The sequence below is a fragment of the Bison bison genome, unplaced genomic scaffold (genome assembly GCF_000754665.1).
Source record: "Bison bison bison isolate TAMUID 2011002044 unplaced genomic scaffold, Bison_UMD1.0 scf7180017864295, whole genome shotgun sequence".
Taxonomy (NCBI): domain Eukaryota; kingdom Metazoa; phylum Chordata; class Mammalia; order Artiodactyla; family Bovidae; genus Bison; species Bison bison.
Window position 1 is genome coordinate 4572112 of NW_011494867.1, and position 19465 is coordinate 4591576.

General features: G+C 43.0%; 1 protein-coding gene across 1 annotated transcript in view; it reads left to right on the forward strand.

Annotated features, from left to right (window-relative positions):
- CLEC3A (C-type lectin domain family 3, member A) overlaps positions 1–9380 on the forward strand; it is a 9703-nt gene extending 323 nt beyond the window's left edge. Inside the window, exons 2-3 of the mRNA XM_010850781.1 lie at positions 5597–5680; positions 8574–9380. Coding sequence (XP_010849083.1) covers positions 5597–5680; positions 8574–8968 — 479 coding nt within the window. The 3' untranslated portion in view covers positions 8969–9380. The remainder of the gene's footprint in view (positions 1–5596; positions 5681–8573) is intronic.
- The last annotated feature ends 10085 nt before the right edge of the window (positions 9381–19465 follow it).

A 19465-nucleotide genomic window follows, 5' to 3' on the forward strand; every position in this document is an offset into this window, starting at 1 on the left:
TTGCTCAGGGTGGGCAGGAGGTGGACGACGTTCATGTCCAGACTCCCCCCGGAGACCATCTCTGCTGGCGGTTACCATGGCTTCATGCGGATCTGGCATTTTCAGGGGACAGAGTGACCTCTTAATTCTCTGGGACTGTTTGACATTTAAAGGAATCATATGGTAGGATTCTGGTTTCGTACAATAAAAAAGGCTCTTGCAAAAAGACTTTCTGTATTGTATATCCTCCATCAGGTGAGCTTAGGCAAGAAAATGTTCATTAGAGTGTGACAACCTGGATACAACGTCTGCTATTTGGAATGAGGGATCAACTAGAACAAATCGATTAACAGAGTATACTGTTTCACTCATAGATATTGTACAGCTGTTCAAATTCATCTGTAAGATAACTATAACCTTATTCAATGTGTAGTAGAGGATAGAGCTATTGGTAATGTGACTTTCGTTTCATCAATAGATATATTTTCATATCCCTGGGAATATAAGGACAGTCTATATTATATGTTTAAGCTTCTTCATGTCATAGAGAAGTTTTAAGTCTTTCACTTAAAAATATTTCAACACACAAGTCATACAGCATTAGAACATATGTTAATGCAAAACAATCTCCAAGCAATTCCAGTTTGGGGTGGCTTGAATTGGATTGAAACAGTCAATGTGTCAGTCGCTCAGTTGTGTCCAACTCTTTATGACCCCATGGACTGTAGCCCACCAGGTTCCTCTGTCCTTGGGATTCTCCACGCAAGAGTACTGGAGTGGCTTGCCATTCCCTTCTCCAGGAGATCTTCCTGTCTCAGGGATCGAACCAGGGTCTCCTGCTTTGCAGGCAGATTCTTTACCACTGAGCCACCAGGGAAGGCCTGAATTGGTTTAAGAGAGCTAAAAAGTCTTGCAAGGAACAAAGATAATGGCAATGCACACGCAACACACTGCAACTAAATCAAAACTAAATCATCAAGGAAGGCGTGGTGTGATGTGCATCTCATTCTGAGGTATTTTATACAGGAGATTTCAAGGGGAATATTGGCACTATTTCCTCATCAATTTCACTTCATTAGGAACAACACACAAACAGTAATACCAGCAAAGCTGAAGTCTGGATTTAACACAACACGAATGGCTGGCTGGTGAGAAGGGAGCTTCTCCCAGCAAAGTTGAAGTCTGGATTTAACACAACACGAATGGCTGGCTGGTGAGAAGGGAGCTTCTCTTGCTGGTCATGTTGTTAAGATTATGAAGGGCCCTGCTTTAGGTCTGATGTAAGGTTCCTTTTTGTTTCTTTGATAATTCTTTATAACACTGTGCTGGCCTCTGCCACACATCACCATGAATCAGCCAGGTATACACATGTCCCCTCCCTTCTCAACTCCCCTCCCATGGCCCACCCCAGCCTGTCCCTCTTAAACGGAATTTTTTTTTCCCTAAAGAAATACTACACTTCTCTGTTACCTCCTTTAAAGAGAGATTAAAATATCTCTCATGAGCGATGAAGCATTTTGTGGAAGACGAAGGCAGGGAAAGGAAGGGGAGAGATGTGGCATTTCTGCTGGGTGATGAGGCATGTTTTGTCGCCAGCCTCTCTTTGCCACGAAGAAGGTGTGGTCAGCTGGTGATCACCTAGCAGGGCTGTGAATATGTGAATGTGTGTGTGTGTTCTCTGTGGGCGTTTCTGAAATAACTGCAGTTCAGGGCATCATGTTCTATCCTCCAAGGCACACACACACAAGTGCACACACACGCTTTTGTTTGCTTTTTAACCGCCTGGGTCCAATCCTAGATATCATCCTTCCAAAGCAGTTTGGCTTGTTTTTTGCTGTGAGACCCAAGAAAGTAGATTCTACAATACGTGAAGCCATTAGCCTAAACCTGTTAAACAGTTCTTTTAAACTGCCTGGAAATAATACCAAATCTTATGAAAGCAAAAGCAAAAGTCATTTTTTTCTCTCTCAATTCTTTCCATAGAATTAACCATGATTAACTGCTAAGAGATAATATTCCCAGAGTTTTCTTTAATGCCCAATTAAAAATTGATTTGTTGTTGTTTAGTTGCTAAGTCGTGTCTGACTCTTTGTGACCCCATGGACTGTAGCCCCACCAGGCTCCTCTGTCCATGGGATTTTCCTAGCAAGAATACTGGAGTGGGTTGCCATTTCCTTTTTCAGGGGATCTTCTCAACCGAGGAGTCAAACCCGAGTCTCCCACTTGGCAGGCGGATTCTTTACTACTCTGACACCCGGGAAGCCCTACTTTTAACAAAATAAGTGTTGGCTGTCTACGTACTTGGCAGACAAATTAGCTGATTTTATCTGTTAACTCTTGGATAACCTCACATATAAGGCATTCCTCAGTCCTTTTAAAAGCTGCCTAACATTCCATGTGTGGATGGGTTATGGCTTATTTAATCTGTTCTTTCTTGGTGAAGCTTTATGTTCATCAAATCTATCTCTTTTTGATCCAATGCCTCAGTGAATTGCTTTGTACATAGATATTGATCCCAATGCTAGAATATCATGATGATACTTCTCTAGAAGTAAAATGGTAAGTTAGTTACACCACCTGTCTTTCAAAACGGTAGCATGAACTTGTGTTCTCAACTTCAGTATACGAGAGGACCTACTGAGCTTCTCTTGTGGCTCAAAAGTTAAAGAATCGGCCTGCAATGCAGGACAGGAGACCCAGGTTCAATCCCTGGGTCAGAAGGAACCCCTGGAGAAGGAAACGGCAACTCATTTCAGTATTCCTGCCTGGAAAATCCCATGGACAGAGGAAACTGGTGGGCTACAGCCCAGGGAGTCTCAGAGTCAGACACAACTGAGCGCCTAACATGCACACACAGCTTGACAACCTGACCTCTCGTCAGTTTAAGCTGTGCCAGCCTAACAAAACCCCAGAAGACTTTTAATTTGCATCTCTTTGCTTATTAATGAGGTTGAGATATTTTTTCATGTATTTACTGGTCATTTTTTCCAGCAATTATTTTTGCATTCTTATCTGGTACCTATTTTTGGAGAACAACAATAATAAAATGAAAGGGAGCCTTTAAAAAACTCAAAATGGTAATTGAGCGATTTAGCTCCAAAAACAAGTTTCCCCTGCTATTCATTGCAAGGGCCTCAACAAATTAGGTTGAGCAATGCAAGTTATGTTGTAGTAATGAATTAAATATAATCTCTATTTAGTGATATAGTTGTTCCCTGTATTCATTTTGACAAAACACAACCACATTTCTCACAAAGGACAGAAGCAGACTCCAAGCCACCTGGATAACGATTTCCATAATGGTCTCCCAGGAGCCTAATATTAATTCATGTGCCTTCATGTTAATTACAATGTTTACAGCTCCCCTGTGGAGGCCAGTTACTTAAATAGTGTGGAGTTGGAAGCTGGGAGGAACTGGGGTGACATCTGTATGGCTCACAACTTGTAACCTGGAAGAAAACTTAGCAGTCTTTGCAAGTCCGGCCTCCAACAGCCACTGGCTTTGCATAGTGAATGCACCCCTATATTTATTCTGGGTTGAATGGCCTTGTTGAGGAAACCCTTGTTATTGTGCTTCTCAGCTGAGCTATCGGAGAAGGCAACGGCACCCCACTCCAGTACTCTTGCCTTGAAAATCCATGGACAGAGGAGCCTGGTAGGCTGTAGTCCATGGGGTCGCTAAGAGTCGGGCACGACTGAGCGACTTCACTTTCACTTTTCACTTTCCTGCATTGGAGAAGGAAATGGCAACCCACTCCAGCGTTCTTGCCTGGAGAATCCCAGGGACGAGGGAGCCTGCTGGGCTGTCGTCTATGGGGTCACACAGAGTCGGACACGACTGAAGCAACTGAGCAGCAGCAGCAGCAGCAGCAGCAGCTGAGCTTTTGGATGCCTTGAGAATGGATGTCCGTGCCTGGATACCCCAGGAGGCATTTCCCAACCTGAATGTGGAAACACCTGACTTGCAAAGCACATGTTTAAGGGGGAAATGAGTCAGCCATGTTTGGATACTGGCCTGTCCTGAAAACACCCAAGACAGAACACAGATTCTCCATGTGGTACCCCTGCAAAGAGGCAGCTGGGAACAGCCATATCAAGCTTTAAGCGTCTTAGCTGCTTGAGGCTACATAGTAGGGACCAAGCAGGTAAAGGTCGTCACTGTGCAGAAACAGATGGAAAGGGTGGAAAGAGAACAGATTTGAAGACAGCAAGATTCGAATCCAACTCTGCACCTTACAGCTGGGTGGTCTTCGACAGGTTCATTCAGTTTTCTGTGCCTCTCTTTTTTTCTGAAGTGATATTGTCTATTTCATAGTAACATTGAAAGAATTCAGCTCCTGGCACACAGTGTATGATGGCTTTAATATTCTTAAATGTGTATTAAGATTTATTTATTATCATTCCTGCTTTTGAAGAGCTCACAAGTTGTCAGTTTCTAAGACACTGCCCAGCAGGTCTGGATTTTTGATTGGTCAAAGTTACTAATTTCCTACTCCTTATTTATACCCAAGGAGAGCCATGGGGACATCCAAGACTAAATAAATTGCTAGTCCTTAATACAGAAGCATTTTCATAGGGCTGTTTATCACTGCCTTTCCATACTTCTCCATGAAAACCACTTAACCCTGCTAAGAGCCATTATACCTGGAGCATCAGTTGAGTAGGGGTATTGAGGCCAGGGGACCTGGAGACCCAATTAAGTCTGAGTATGAGTTCTACCACTTACTTGCCAATTATGCTTATTGAGTTCATTCTCACTCTTCAGTGGGAATCTCATTTTCCTCCATTCCTAACTATCTTTGAAGAGTAAGTGAAAATAACATGAAACTATTTTGTATGCCACCATTTATTCACTCAATAAACATTATGAGATTGATTATGTGCCAAGCATCATGTGAAACATCAGGAATACCATGGACAACCAGAGAGATAAAATTAAGTAAAGAAACACGATTATAGATTGGAGAAAGTGTGTGGAAGAAAAACAAAGGTTCAAGGAAAGAGACCAGCCAGAGAGATGTAGAGAGGATGATCAGAAAGTCTTCTCAGAAGAGGAGATGTTTAAGCTTGATAAGACGATGGATAAGGGAGTTCCCTGGCAGTCCAGTGGTTAACATTCCACGCTTCCAATGCAGAGCGTGAGAGTTTGATCCTTGGTTGGGGAACTAAGATCCCACATGCTGTGGGGCCAAAACAAAATAAAACTGAAGTGTTAAGAAAAAGAAAAAGGACAAGACCTGGGCCAAGAGCGTCCCAGGCAGAAAGATCACACTCGAAGGGTCCTGTGATGTTCTAGAGTGCATCGAAAATCAACCAGTCTAAAGTCTAGTGATGGGCAGGGAGTCACATGGGATAGGGCTGGAGAGATAGACAGGCGCCCCACCTCACAGAAGAAACTCCCAGTATTATTACCCCCACTAAACCCTTACAAATCTTCCTGAACAACTTTGCGTTCATTCATTGTTTTTCATGTACTCTGGGCTCAGTTTCATCAAAATCACCCTCGGCTTATGTTCTGTATCCCGAAACTTTATCTTATTTTGTTTTATTTGTCCTTTATTTTAATCATATGTTGTTTTATTCATCCTATCCCACCCCACTCTAAAAAAATCCTCAGAGAAGGATGGAGACCTGAAGACTCAAGTGGAAAAGCTCTGGAGAGAAGTCAATGCCCTGAAGGAAATGCAAGCCCTGCAGACAGGTGAGACTCGTCTTATCTCAACAAGATAGGAAAAGAAATTGTGATTAGCCAGCAATTCAAACCACATTGAGAGTGCATGTCATTCTAGGTGTCATTTAAAAAAGAGAGAGAGAGACATTGACAAGGCAGAGATGAGTCCAGGACAAAGGATTCAAAAGCTGGGAGGATGAATGTTTTGGGAAATCAGCTTGATTTTCCACTTCCTTCGCCTGTCAATGAGTGGAATAAAAATCAAACCAAAAATCAAATCAAATGTATTACTGCATTTCAATAATACATTTTGGAAGACCATCCATATTTTTTTTTTTTTTTTTGCTGTGCTGTGCGACATGCGAGATACCTGATCTTAGTTTCCTGACCTAGGATGGAACTCTTTCCCCCTGCTTTGGGAGCACAGAGTCTTAACCACTGGACCACCAGGGAAGTCCTCATAATTCTTTATTAGGCAATGGAACACAATTGAAGCAAGTATTAACTAAACAAAATAACCAGCATTTCTTAGCTGTTTACTAAGATGTTTAGGTCCCCAGGCAGCTCAGTGGTAAAGAATTCGCCTGCCAATGCAGGAGACCTTAGTTTGATCCCTGGGTCAGGAAGACCCCCTGGAGGAGGAAATGGCGACCTACTCCAGTATTCTTGCCTGGGAGATCCCATGGACAGAGAAGCCTGGAGGACTACAGTCCATGGGGCCACAAGAGTCGGACATGACTTAGCAACTAAACAACGACAACAAAATAACCCACTGAGAGCTCAGCCGAGGTGGAACTAAACCCAGGGTCACAGGACTCAGCTCTGGCCACACTGAGTGGGTCAGATGCTCTGGAGAAGAGCTTGCAAGCAGGGGGCAGCAGTGAGTGTTCCTAATGGCAACCCACTCCAGTGTTCTTGCCTGGAGAATTCCAGGGATGGGGGAGCCTGGTGGGCTGCCATCTATGGGGTCACACAGAGTCGGACATGACTGAAGCAACTTAGCAGCAGCAGCAGCAGACCCCCCAGCAGCCTATGAAGCTCCTAGGGCGAGGAAATGAGAGTCACGCTGGGCAGACTCTGGAACACCCCTGGCTTGCAATGTTCACATCCTCAGGGAGGAATACTGTCATAGCAACTCCAAAGGCAGAGCTTCGAGGGTCCCAGAAGAGAGCTGCCCAATTACAAGAGTTAATGCCTTCAAGGAATACCAAAGTTAGGGCTTGTTCATCAGCTATTTATGGCCCCCAGGGCTCCCCAGGGGGCTCAGTGGTAAAGAATCCACCTACAGTGCAGGAGACATGGAAGACATGGGTTCGGTCCCTGGGTCAGGAAGATTCCCTGCAGAAGGAAACAGCAACTCACTCCAGTCTTCTTGCCTAGGAAATGCCATGGACAAAGGATTCTGGAGGGCTGCAGTCCATGGGGTGACCAAAGAGTCAGACACACCTGAGCGATTGAGCTCGGCACACTGATAGCTCCCAGGCCAGCTGTATGCTACCAGTCTTGAGCCATTTTTACCATAAGCAATATTGCCTAGTTACACTGCTGGCAGGTCCCTTTATCAAGTTTCCTGGGGAACAGAATCAGGAAGTTAAAGGAAGGTCAAATGAGTTTTCAGAAGAGGAAAGAGCTTGGTTAACCCTTCAGCCATAGTTGGGGGCTATAATAATACTTTATAAACATCAACACAGTTCAGTCGCTCAGTCGTGTCCAACTCTTTGCGACCCCATGGACTGCAGCACACCAGGTTTCCCTGTCCATCACCATCTCCCAGAGCTTACTCAAACTCATATCCATCATGAACACATTAATCCTTCAATAATTTATGAGACAGATGCTGCTATAATTCTTCTCAGTTTACAGATGAGGAAACTGAGGCACAGGGAAATTAAGGCTGACACAGATAATAAATATCAGAACGGACACCTAAGCTGAGGCAGTACAGCCCTGAAGCCTGATTCTCCAATGCTATGCCTTAAAACTATCTTTATATTTGGCTTATATCCTGGATAAGATAAACAATATTTAGCTTATTGTTATCTGCTCAGTTATGGGCTGTATGCGCTGTATGTTATCTGCTCAGTTATGGGCTCAGTTATCTGCTGTAATCTTACGTGCAATGTAAGTCACCTTTTTATATGCTAACAACTCTTTTAAGCTTCATTATATTGTGAGCTCAGTTGCTTCAGTCGTGTCTGACTCTGTGACCCCATGGACTGTAGCCCACCAGGCTCCTCTATCCATTGGATTCTCCAGGCAAGAATACTTGACTGGGTAGCTATTTCCTTCTCCAGGGGATCTTCGGGATACAGGAATCGAACGCATGTCTCCTGCATTGGCCGGCAGATTCTTTACCACTGAGCCACAGGGAAGCCCCAGGCTTCACTACCCTGATATGTAAGGACAGGTATAATAAGAATCCCACATCATGGGACAGTTGTGATTATCATACGGGTTCATTTATGTAAAATGCTGGGCACAGTGTCTGCCTCTGTGCACAGGGTCTTCATTACACGCTGACTCACCATTATCTCCATGCATCGTCCTTTCCACAACTATCTGCTGCTATTGGCCAGGCCCAGTTCTAGATTCGGAGAAGGCAATGGCACCCCACTCCAGTACTCTTGCCTGGAAAATCCCATGGACGGAGGAGCCTGGTGGGCTGCAGTCCATGGGGACGCAAAGAGTCAGACACAACTGAGTGAATTCACTTTCACTTTTCCCTTTCATGCACTGGAGAAGGAAATGGCAACCCATTCCGGTATTCTTGCCTGGAGAATCCCGGGGATGGCGGAGCCTGGTGGGCTGCCGTCTATGGGGTCCCACAGAGTCGGACATGACTGAAGCGACTTAGAAGCAGCAGCAGTTCTAGATTATTATACTCCCACAGCATGTTAATATGTCAAATCTCACATCTTTACAGTCTGTCTCCGAGGCACAAAATTTCACAAGAAGTGCTACCTTGCCGTGGAAGGCTCGAAGCACTTCCACGAAGCCAATGAAGACTGCATTTCCAAGGGCGGGACCCTGGTTGTCCCCAGAAGCACGGATGAAATCAATGCCCTCCGAGACTATGGTAAAAGGAGCCTGCCGGGGGTCAATGACTTTTGGCTGGGCATCAATGACATGGTCGCAGAAGGCAAGTTTGTCGACATCAATGGGCTTGCCATCTCCTTCCTCAACTGGGACCAGGCACAGCCTAACGGTGGCAAGCGGGAAAATTGTGCCCTCTTCTCCCAGTCAGCTCAGGGCAAGTGGAGTGACGAGGCCTGTCACAGCAGCAAGAGGTACATATGTGAGTTCACCATCCCTCAATAGTCCCTTCTCAGGTACACCTTCCTAGAAAGACCGGTCATGATTTACAGGCTGATGGCTCTCAAGAATGGTTCAAAATCGTCATAGAGGAGGCGATGTCCCTAGGAAAACGAGAGGCAGCCAAGCTTGCTACCACACTGTATTGTGATTTTTCCCCTCCACAGGGATTGGGGGATCGGAAAATAATCATTCCGTCATGTACACACTGCTCAAGCAGCTTCTGCAAAAATGGGCTATTAGACCTTTCTCATTCCTGGTCCCTCTTCCTTGTATAGACCAGGTGTGTATCAAAAAGACAATGGCCAGAAAAGCAAGCTGTAGGCTACCTGGAAGATCTTCTGTTAAAGGTTTCGTATGTATCTGAGTGATGAGGTGCTACATAATCCAAAACCTTTTCAGTCTGATGCTCGGTCTGCTCCCCCCTAGTGACAGCATCTTATTAGCCGTCACCCTTTCCTTGAGTCGCAGCATCCCCTGGTGGGACATATAACTGCTCTGTCACATGGATACATAGAAGTCTCAGATAACCTCTGGTTTAACTCTGTTTTCTTCAAACCCACCCGACTCCTGCCCCAGCCCCCAGTGATATATACACATCGTTGTTTTTTTTTTTTTTAAGTTCCCAGTAAAGATCTGAAAGGAAATGTTAAGGCAGCATAATATTTGGTCAGTTTCCACCCTAGTATGACATTACAGTTTCCAACCTGAATAGGTAAACTGAAGGCAGAACAGAGTAGCAGACTGTATAGAAAAAGAGAAACTTTTTAAAGTCTCCTTTTCCCCTGCTTTAGTTTTATGAAATCAACAGTGGATATTATACATCTTAGTTTCCTTTTTTAAAATATATTTTACACAGATATATATTTTAACAATCATATATTTAAGTCTATTAGGAGAAAAATCTATATTTAGATTGAAAGTTGGAAGGTGGATTTAAAAAACCTTTTTTGAGTTACATGTACATCTATGCTTTTATTCTGCCAAGTGCTGCTCCCCCTGAATTGTTTAGATTGTGTAATGTAATGCCATTGCTTAATAAGAAATTATGAAGTTAAGACTTGGAGAAAATGGGTTTTTTAGAAGCAAACAATTCTAGGTACATTCTGTTCTTCAAATAAACATCCTTTTTTTTCCCTTTAAATGTTGAATATGTTTTGGGAACAAAATCCTTCTTTATAAACTTAATCATGTATGCTTGGAATTAAGTTTTAGTTCTTCACACTGCACAATAATAATAAAGCCTGAATTCTGATCAATGTGGGGTTATATGGGTATTGTCTGGAGTTATTCAAACTATGTTGGTTTATATCAGACTTGAAGAAATTGGGGGATAAATGCACTAGATTTGATCAAACTGGTGATTTAGATGTACTGTAAGGATAGTTTTACTTGAGAATAAAGAAGTAAAGTGGAGACGGAGGAAGAGAACTTTTTAAAAGTTGTACCTGCCATTGTTTTTGGTTGACCCTGATCAATTTCCTCTTCCAACGCAACCACAGTCTCCGTGTGGGAATCTTATCAAATTGCAGATCCCATAGGTCTGGGCTGAGGTCCCAGATTCCTCACTTCTAAAAGCATCTAGTGGAAGCCAACAGGGCTGGACCACACACCACAGTCTGAGAGCAAGGGTCTGAACCTGTAACTATTGCCCAGAGACAGTCTCTGCTGATTCAGGTCTGTTCCCCTTTAACTCAAGTCAAGGGTAGGACCCACAGTTAATCTGTGTGAAGAACAATACTGAGAGAAATTTTTCTACCCATCACAGATGCTTCCAGCCATATCATTACATGATCTACAAAATAAAAGTCCATTAGTTAAAGGAAACAGTAATTGATACTCAACTTAGTGATCTGAAGGAAAATGTATCTCAAGGCTCAAAGGCATAAGTTGAATAGAAGTTCTTACGCTAAAAATAAAGATACAACGTCTTTCCTGCTCTCTGATTACAGAGAACTTTCATATTCTCACCAACTTAAGTACATCTAACAGATAAAGAAGCCCACTAATTTTAGCTATTTAAGTTATTAATTTAATCTGATGTCAGAGATTCAAAGGACACCTACCAACTATAAAGCACCATGGTACATAATACGTAAGGACAGAAAGGAAGTAAGTGATGGTATCTATACTAGCTCACAGGAGGAGAGCAGGGCTTGTCTCTGGAGTCCAGGAAAAAAATATTAGTAGCTCTAATTATATCTGAAAATTGTAAATTTACAGGTTATTACTATCTAGTTTAACCTAAACTGAAACCCACAAAATGGGCACTGATTTAAACAGATTCTCACAAAGAAACAGCACATTGAACATGCACTAATAGTAAGAGAAAATGTGCCCACATTCAAACAAGCAGAGCTAACACGTCTACTGGTTCAGAGAGGCATGCATATTGCAGGCAAACCCATTCAGAATCTTTCCCAGTGATTGCCAATGCCACTGGGAGTCATGAAACGCTTTTTGCTATTTTATTTTTGCTAGAAACATTAAACAGGAACAAAGAGAATTTAGGCTTCTGACAGAATTCTTCCCTTCCAGTTGGATGCAATGTGCAGAATGAAGCCAAACATAGATAAGCCGTGATGAGAAATGACAGGGTGGAGAGGGAAAACAGGGAAGGGGAGAGACAGAGAGAGAGAGAGGAAACGAGTGTGTGTTTTCACAAAATGCTGAGTTTATCATTCTTAAAGCCCTGGTTTTTATTTCTGCAAATTCTCTGAGCTACTGTACAATCCCTTTCCTTTTGCATCTGAGCTAGCTGGAGTTGGCATACTGACCAGGATAGCCTAGGTTATGAATTTGCAGAGCTCACATCTAGAGAGGCAAACAAACAGTAAACAAGCAAAGGAAAAAACAAGATCATCTCAGAAAATATGACGAAATGTCAAAGGACTGACATGACAACGCGGCATAACAAATGACACAATTAAAATGACACAGGAAGGAAATCAAACAAGGAGATGAAAGATGGAGTGACGAGAGGGAGTATTGCCAGATAGAACAGACAACTTTTGTAATACACTCCCCCGCCTGTTGAAAGAGGATGGAAAAGAAAGCGATCCATAATCTTCAGGGCAAAAGTGCAAGAGAGACCCCAAGAACATTGACTAACCCCAAATCACCCAGCAAGCTGGGGACAGAGCAGGGACTGGAATTCAATTTCCTGTCTCCCAATGCCAGCCCAGGTCAAGGTCAGTTAAGGTCAAGGGACTTGGAGTCTGAAGACCTAGACTCCACACTCACTACATGTGTGATTTCAGGTAAGAATAAACGTTTGAGTCCTCACTTCCTCCTCTCTCAACAGAAATGATAGATCATCCACAGAAATCTGAAAATATAATTGCCGAGAAAGCAAGCACTCTGGATATCGCATCTTTAAGAAAATAAAGAGCTTTGTTCCATTAAATAACCAAAACGTCTCACGAAAGAAAAATCTGAAGAGTAGGGGGGAAAAATTAGAAATTATCCTTTATCTTGGTCTTTTTCATTCATTTATCTAGTTAATAGTTATTCAGCACATGTATCCAGCAGTATCTTTTTACCACCTTCCATGCAAGGCACAGGTTACATCATTAGGCAATGTTATATCCTGCTTTATTTTACTTATAACCATTTTCCTAGCTTTTCCATAATGTACTTTCTATGGTTCCATAATATTCCAATGTTAATTGAGCACATAAATGAATGAACGAAGGCTCAGTCGCTAAGTCATGTTTGACTCTTAGCAACCTCATGGACTGTAGCCCACCAGCCTCCTCTGTCCATGGGATTCTCCAGGCAAGAAGACTTAAGTGGGTTGCCATTTCCTCCTCCAGGAATCAAACCCACATCTCTGGCCATCTCCTGCAGTGGTAGGCGGATTCTTTACCATTTCGCCATTTATGAGTGGAATTTCACTTAAACTTCTAAATATAAATGTTTAGTCTTTATGTAAATAGAAATTTTGCTTTTCATTTTTATTCTGTAAATAATGCTCTAATGAATATTTTTTGGTGATATTTTTTCTCTTTGACTGTAGATTTTTCTCCCTTGTTAAGATAGATTTCCAGGCAGTCCAGTGGTTAAGACTCCACTTTTCCACTCCAGGGGCAAGGGTTCCATCCTTGCCAGGGAACTAAAATCTCCGCATGCAGTGCTGAGCAGCCAAAAACAAAATAAAAATAAACCTAAGCAAAGAAAGACAGATTTCCAGAAGTGGAATTGTTAAATCAAAGGATAGGAATAATCTTAGCCACTTTGGATCATGGTGTGAAATTGCTTTCCGAAAGGATAGTGCAAACTGAAGAGGCAGCATGCCCTGTAACACCACTAAATTTGGAGTCAGCTTGTCCTGGGTTTGAATACCAGCATGCATGCTCTGTGACCTGGAACAAATCATTTTACCTGGCTGAATACATTCCTAATTTATCAATAAACAATAAAAGTAAAACAATGTGAAGGGATTCTTAATATTTACCTTAGAAAATTGTTAGGATTAAAAATAAAGACAGAGTTAACAGCTGGTAATAGTTGATTTCGGATATATTAATTATTCAGTTAAAAGTGGGATGGTGGAAGTGAGAGAAGTACTTGGAAGAAGCCTCACAGGTACCAGGTAATATTATATTTGTTATATTCATTTGGCTTCCCTTGCGGCTTAGCTGGTAAAGAATCCGCCTGCAATGTGGAAGACCTGGGTTCAGTCCCTGGGTTGGGAAGATCCCCTGGAGAAGGGAAAGCCTAGCCACTCCAGTTTTCTGGCCTGGAGAATTCCATGGACTATACAGTCCATGGGGTAGCAAAGAGTTGGACGCGACTGAGTAACTTTCACTTTCATTTTATATTCATTTGAGTTACACAAATTCAAGCTGTGCTAAAAACTTGGAGTGAAGACCAGCATGAAATAAAAAGTTACCAGAAATACATATAATTATAAAACAGGATGAATGCATTTTAAAACAAAACAGGGTTTTAGAAAATCTCCAGAAGCAAGACAGACTTCAACGGGGACTAGAGCCCTTTATGACGTGAAGGGGTATACTTATCAGCACCAGCTTGGGGAAGTTTTTACATGTTCTTGCTGCCTCCCCACGGACGTGCCTAGAAGCCCTGAGAGAGGCAACAGAGGGGGCCACATAGGGAGCCCTGCCTTGGGGAGCAGCTGCAGCTCTGGACACGCGCACACAGCCCCTGGCAGGCCTGGGCAAGGAGGCACAGGGAGATGTACCAGGCGATCGCGTGGCCCGACAGCGCTGAGGTGCTGGCGCTGGACGTGGCGCTGGGCGCGCTGCTGGCGGGGGTCAGAGGCGAGGCGCGCGCAGTGGCCGCGCAGGGAGGGTGAGGCGGGCTGCTGCGCTCGTCTGCTGTCCACCTGGGCCGGGTGCTGAAGCCGATCGTTCAGAACGCCCGCGCAGCGCGCATCTCTCGGTGGCATCTCCGGCCACTGGGAGTGAACCTCAACGACAGAGAGGGCTTCTGGCCCAACAGCCAGGCCACATTTTCATATAGGTCGGAGTCTTCCAGGAGCACCTGCTTTCTGGGGAGGAAAGGGCAGCGGTCTGGCTTCTGCCTTCTTCTGGGCACCAAGATGAGGGAGAAGGGGTCTGGGAAAATCCACTGCTCCTTGTCTTACCCTTTCAACTGCCAACACCAGCTGACCACAGGGGTCCAGTGACAGGTGATGGACATGACTGTCTTCTCTCCTTGCCTTGTAATGGCAAAGCTAATTATCAAGCCACCTTTTTGACAGGGAGGAAGCAACCCACAAGCTGACTTGGTTTTCTCATCTGTAAAATGCAGATAATATTTGAGGACATCTAGAAAATGAAATTAATATTCCCACTCATTTGAAGTTTTGTGATGATTTCATGAGATAGTGCAGGCAGAAGGACACTGCCCAGGTTCGTTGCTCGTAGGAGATGCTCAGAAGATGAAAAGCATCACCATCTGCTGCAAACCGAGTTCTGAGGCCTGGAAATGGGTGGGCCTCATCTTTTTAGAGGTAAGTACTCAAAATTCAAATATCAGGGGGTTCTGAGAAAAGAAATTTCCTGAGTATTCAGAGAACAATGAGAAGAAGATTAAAATGACAGGAATTTTTTTCCCAAGGTGTAGATTTAGCCAGAATAAGCAACCAAAATCAGTCCTAGAGATTCATTTTTAACAGTGAACACTCACTTTTAACATGTGCTGTCTTTTAGCATGATATCAAAAACAATCTCAAATAATATTGTAATTTTTGAGTTAAATTTCTTCTTATAAAATCTACTTCTATCCTTAGGTCCAAACTATAAGTTAACTGGGCTGATTATGGAATCAAATGATATTAGTAAATTGATATATGTGGGAATAAGGTCTCCACTCCAGTTCATAGTCTGGAGTGAGGTTGGTGGACTTCCAATGTTACCCTTCAGCACTGACTATCTTCATGGCCTAGGATGAGAGAGAACAGCCTTCCAATAGATGCAGCGGTGCACCCAGACTCCCTTCTGGGATGGATGCAGGCACTCACCCCAGCTGCTGGGAGTGTTGGCTCCCAGCTGCTCACAGATGAAGCCCTCCTGAGCAACTGCCCTCCACTAAAGGGAGCTGCTTCACTCAGGTTTACACCATGTCCCGGGGAACCTCATAATGATGAGGAGAGACAAAGATCTGGCCCCTTGCCTCAATTCTGGGCCTTGCTGAAGGGACATCCCAGCTTTAGCTCTTTGCACAGGGTCAGTTGAGGCCTCCGTTGTAACTGCATTCCATTTCAACTTCTTCCTCTCCTTCCTTGGTGCTGGTCCTGGAGACATCCCCCTCACCTGCCCCCAACAAAACTGCAGCATGAAAATCTAATTTCTGAATTTATTTATTGAGAAACCTGACTTCTGGCACTCTAAAAGCCTCTCTGTCCTCATCTGTAAAATGCACATGGTAATCACTACATCATAGGGCTCTTGGAGAATGCAGTGAAATAATGCCAGTAGAGTGCCCAGCTTGGAGTCTGACATAGACTGAGTTCTCCCTACCCCGAATCCCCAAATCGATCTAGAGAATCAGTGCAATCAGGGTCAAAATCCAAGTTGGCATCTTGGCAGAAACAAAAACACAAATAGAAATTGACAAGTTGGTTCTAAGATGCATATGGCAACGCCCACAACCAGAACATACAAAACAATCTGGAAAAAGAACAAAAAAAGAGAACTTACAAAAAACTGGAGAACTTACATACCTTGACCTCAAAGGTTACTACAAAGCTGGAGTAATCCAGATATTGGTATAAGCATGGACATATATCAGTGGAATAGAGTTCAGCAATAAACTTGCATACTTATGGGTAAGTGATTTTTGACTAGAGTGCTAAGATCATTCAATGGGGGGAAATAATCTTTTCAATAAACGATGCCAGGACAATTGGACAGTCAACATGCATCATAATCAATTTGGAACATTTCCTTCCACTGTATAGTAGATTAACTGAAAAGAGATCCAAGACCTCAATGGAAAAGCCAAAACAATAAAAATCTTAGAAGAAGATATAGGTGCAAATCTTTGTGACCTGGATTACACAACAGTTCAAGCAACAATGTGGAGAAGGCAATGGCACAAACTCCAGTACTCTTGCCTGGAGAATCCCATGGATGGAGGAGCCTGGTAGGCTGCAGTCCATGGGGTCGCCAAGAGTCCGACACGACTGAGCGACTTCATTTTCACTTTTCACTTTCATGCCTTGGAGAAGGAAATGGCAACCCACTCCAGTGTTCTTGCCTGGAGAATCCCAGGGATGGGGGAGCCTGGTGGGCTGCCGTCTATGGGGTCGCAAAGAGTTGACACGAAATTGACAAGTTGGTTCTAAGATGCATATGGCAATGCCCACAACCAGAACATACAGAACATACAAAAGTCGTGTCTTTTTTGGACATGACTGAAGCGACTTAGCAGCAGCAGCAGCAGCAAGCAACAATGAAAACAACAGATAAGTTGACCATCAAAATTAAAAATTTAATTAAAAAAATTAAAAACTTCTGATTTTTCACAGGACACTATGAAAGAAATGAAAAGACAACCAACAGAAAGGGATAAAATATTTGTAAGTCATGCATCTGATAACAGATTTGTATCTAGACTACACAGAGACCTATTTACAAGTCAACAATAAAAATATCATCCAATTTAAAGATGGGCAAAAGATTACATTCTACTTCAACAATTATTTCTGCACACGAGTCATCTAACTTTCCAGGTCTGAGGGCAAACTTTGTGTTTTCTTGCTTTCTGCAGCTCCAGCACCTACCAAAGGAGAGGCAAAAGCATTGGCTTCAGTAGGAGACCTATGCTTCCGTTACAACTCTGACACTTAACTAGTCCTTTGATACTGAACAAGTCACTTCACTTCTTCAATCCTCATCTTTCTCAACTATAAAATGGGCCTAGTAATAACACCTACTTCATGGAACTTTGGAGACTGAATGCAAGAGTGCATGTCAACCTTTTAGCACAATGCCTAGGATAATAACTAGCATTGTTGTAAGTTGTAGCTATAATCCTGAGTTAATAAAATTATTGTGACAAATAAAATTGTTTCTTTAAATTAATTTTTAATTTTTTTAAACTGTGGCTGTGCTATCTCTGCTGTGGTGCTTGGGCTTTCTTCAGTTGCAGCCTGTGGGCTCAGTGGTTGCGGGACACAGGCTCCGTTGTCCCGCCGCATGATCTCAGTTTATAGATGACCTTATGAGAATGGTGATAGTACCAGTCTGACCCCAAATCTTTGTGGTGCTCGATGGCTCCCTTGGGGAGACCGGCTATGTGCTGGGGCTCAGTACAGACTGTGTGGTGGCCTTCTGCAAGGCTTGTGGGGCTAATGCTGCCATAAGCCTTGGGGGGTCTTTTACATTCTGTTTTCCCCACTCATTTCAATCCAAACCAGTAAAAGTGAAAGTGTTAGTTGCTCAGTCATGTTTGACTCTGTGTGACCCCATGGAAGCCTGCTAGACTTCTCTGTCCATGGGATTTTCCAGCCCAGAATACTAGAGTGGGTAGCTATTCCCTTCTCCAGGGGATCTTCTCGACACAGAGATCGAACCTAGGTCTCCAGATTGCAGGTGGATTCTTTACCATTTGAACCACCAGGGAAGCTCTCATTCTAAAACAGAAGGTTGATTATTAGCTCATTTATTGTCTACAGACTAGTCTGTTCTGCCTCTGGAAACTTGTTTACAAAGAATACTTGTGGATGGCTTCCAGGACACATTGACCAAGTGATCGTCCTACTGGACTGCATAATGGCAACTCCGTGGCTGAGTAATCAGCAGTGGGAGTGTTAGGGACTGTGACTTCTCTAATCAATTTGTGCTAATGATGCAATGAACATAACCTGACACAGACTCAGAATGCTTGAGGTATCATTTCATTCCAATCGCAATGGCCATCATCAAAAAGTCTACAAATAATAAATGCAGAAAAGAACGTAGAGAAAAACGAGTGACCATGCACCTCCTACACTGTTAATGGGAAGGTAAATTGGCGTAGCCATCATGGAGAACAGTATGGAGGCTTCTTAAAAAATACTAAAAGCAGGCTTAGTATATGATGCCGCAGGCCCACTCCCAGGCATATATCTGGGGAAAAACTATAATTCAAAATGATACATGCACCCCAATGTACTGTGCACGTATCACTGTTGTGCAATTCACAACAGCCAAGATCTAGATCAACCTAAATGTTGACTGACAGGTGAATGGATAAAGATGTGCTACATACCTACAATGAAATATTACTCAGCCATAAAAAGAATAAAACAATGCCATTTTCTGCAACGTGGATGGCCTAGAGAGTATCATACTAAGTGAAGTAAGCTGGACCGAGAAAGACGATTATCATGTGATATGGCTTATATGTGGAATCTTAGAAAAAATCAAATGAACTTATATACAAAACAGAAATAGACCCACAGACATAAAAACAAACTTATGGTTACCAAAGGGGAAAGGGGGTAGGGAGGAATAAATTAGGAGTTTGGGATTAATACATATACAATACTATATATAAAATAGATAATAAACAAGGACCTACTGTATAACACAGAAAACTATACCTAATATTTGTAATAACCTATAAAGGAAACTATCAATAACCTCAGATATGCAGATGACACCACCTTTATGGCAAAAAGTGAAGAGGAACTCAAAAGCCTCTTGATGAAAGTGAAAGAGGAGAGTGAAAAAGTTGTCTTAAAGCTCAACATTTAGAAAACGAAGATCATGGCATCTGGTCCCATCACTTCATAGGAAACAGATGGGGAAACAGTGGAAACAGTGTCAGACTTTATTTTTGGGGGCTCCAAAATCACTGCAGATGGTGATTGCAGCCATGAAATTAAAAGACGCTTACTCCTTGGAAGGAAAGTTATGACCAACCTAGATAGCATATTCAAAAGCAGAGACATTACTTTGCCAACAAAAGTCCATCTAGTCAAGGCTATGGTTTTTCCAGTAGTCATATATGGATGTGAGAGTTGGACTGTGAAGAAGGCTGAGCGCT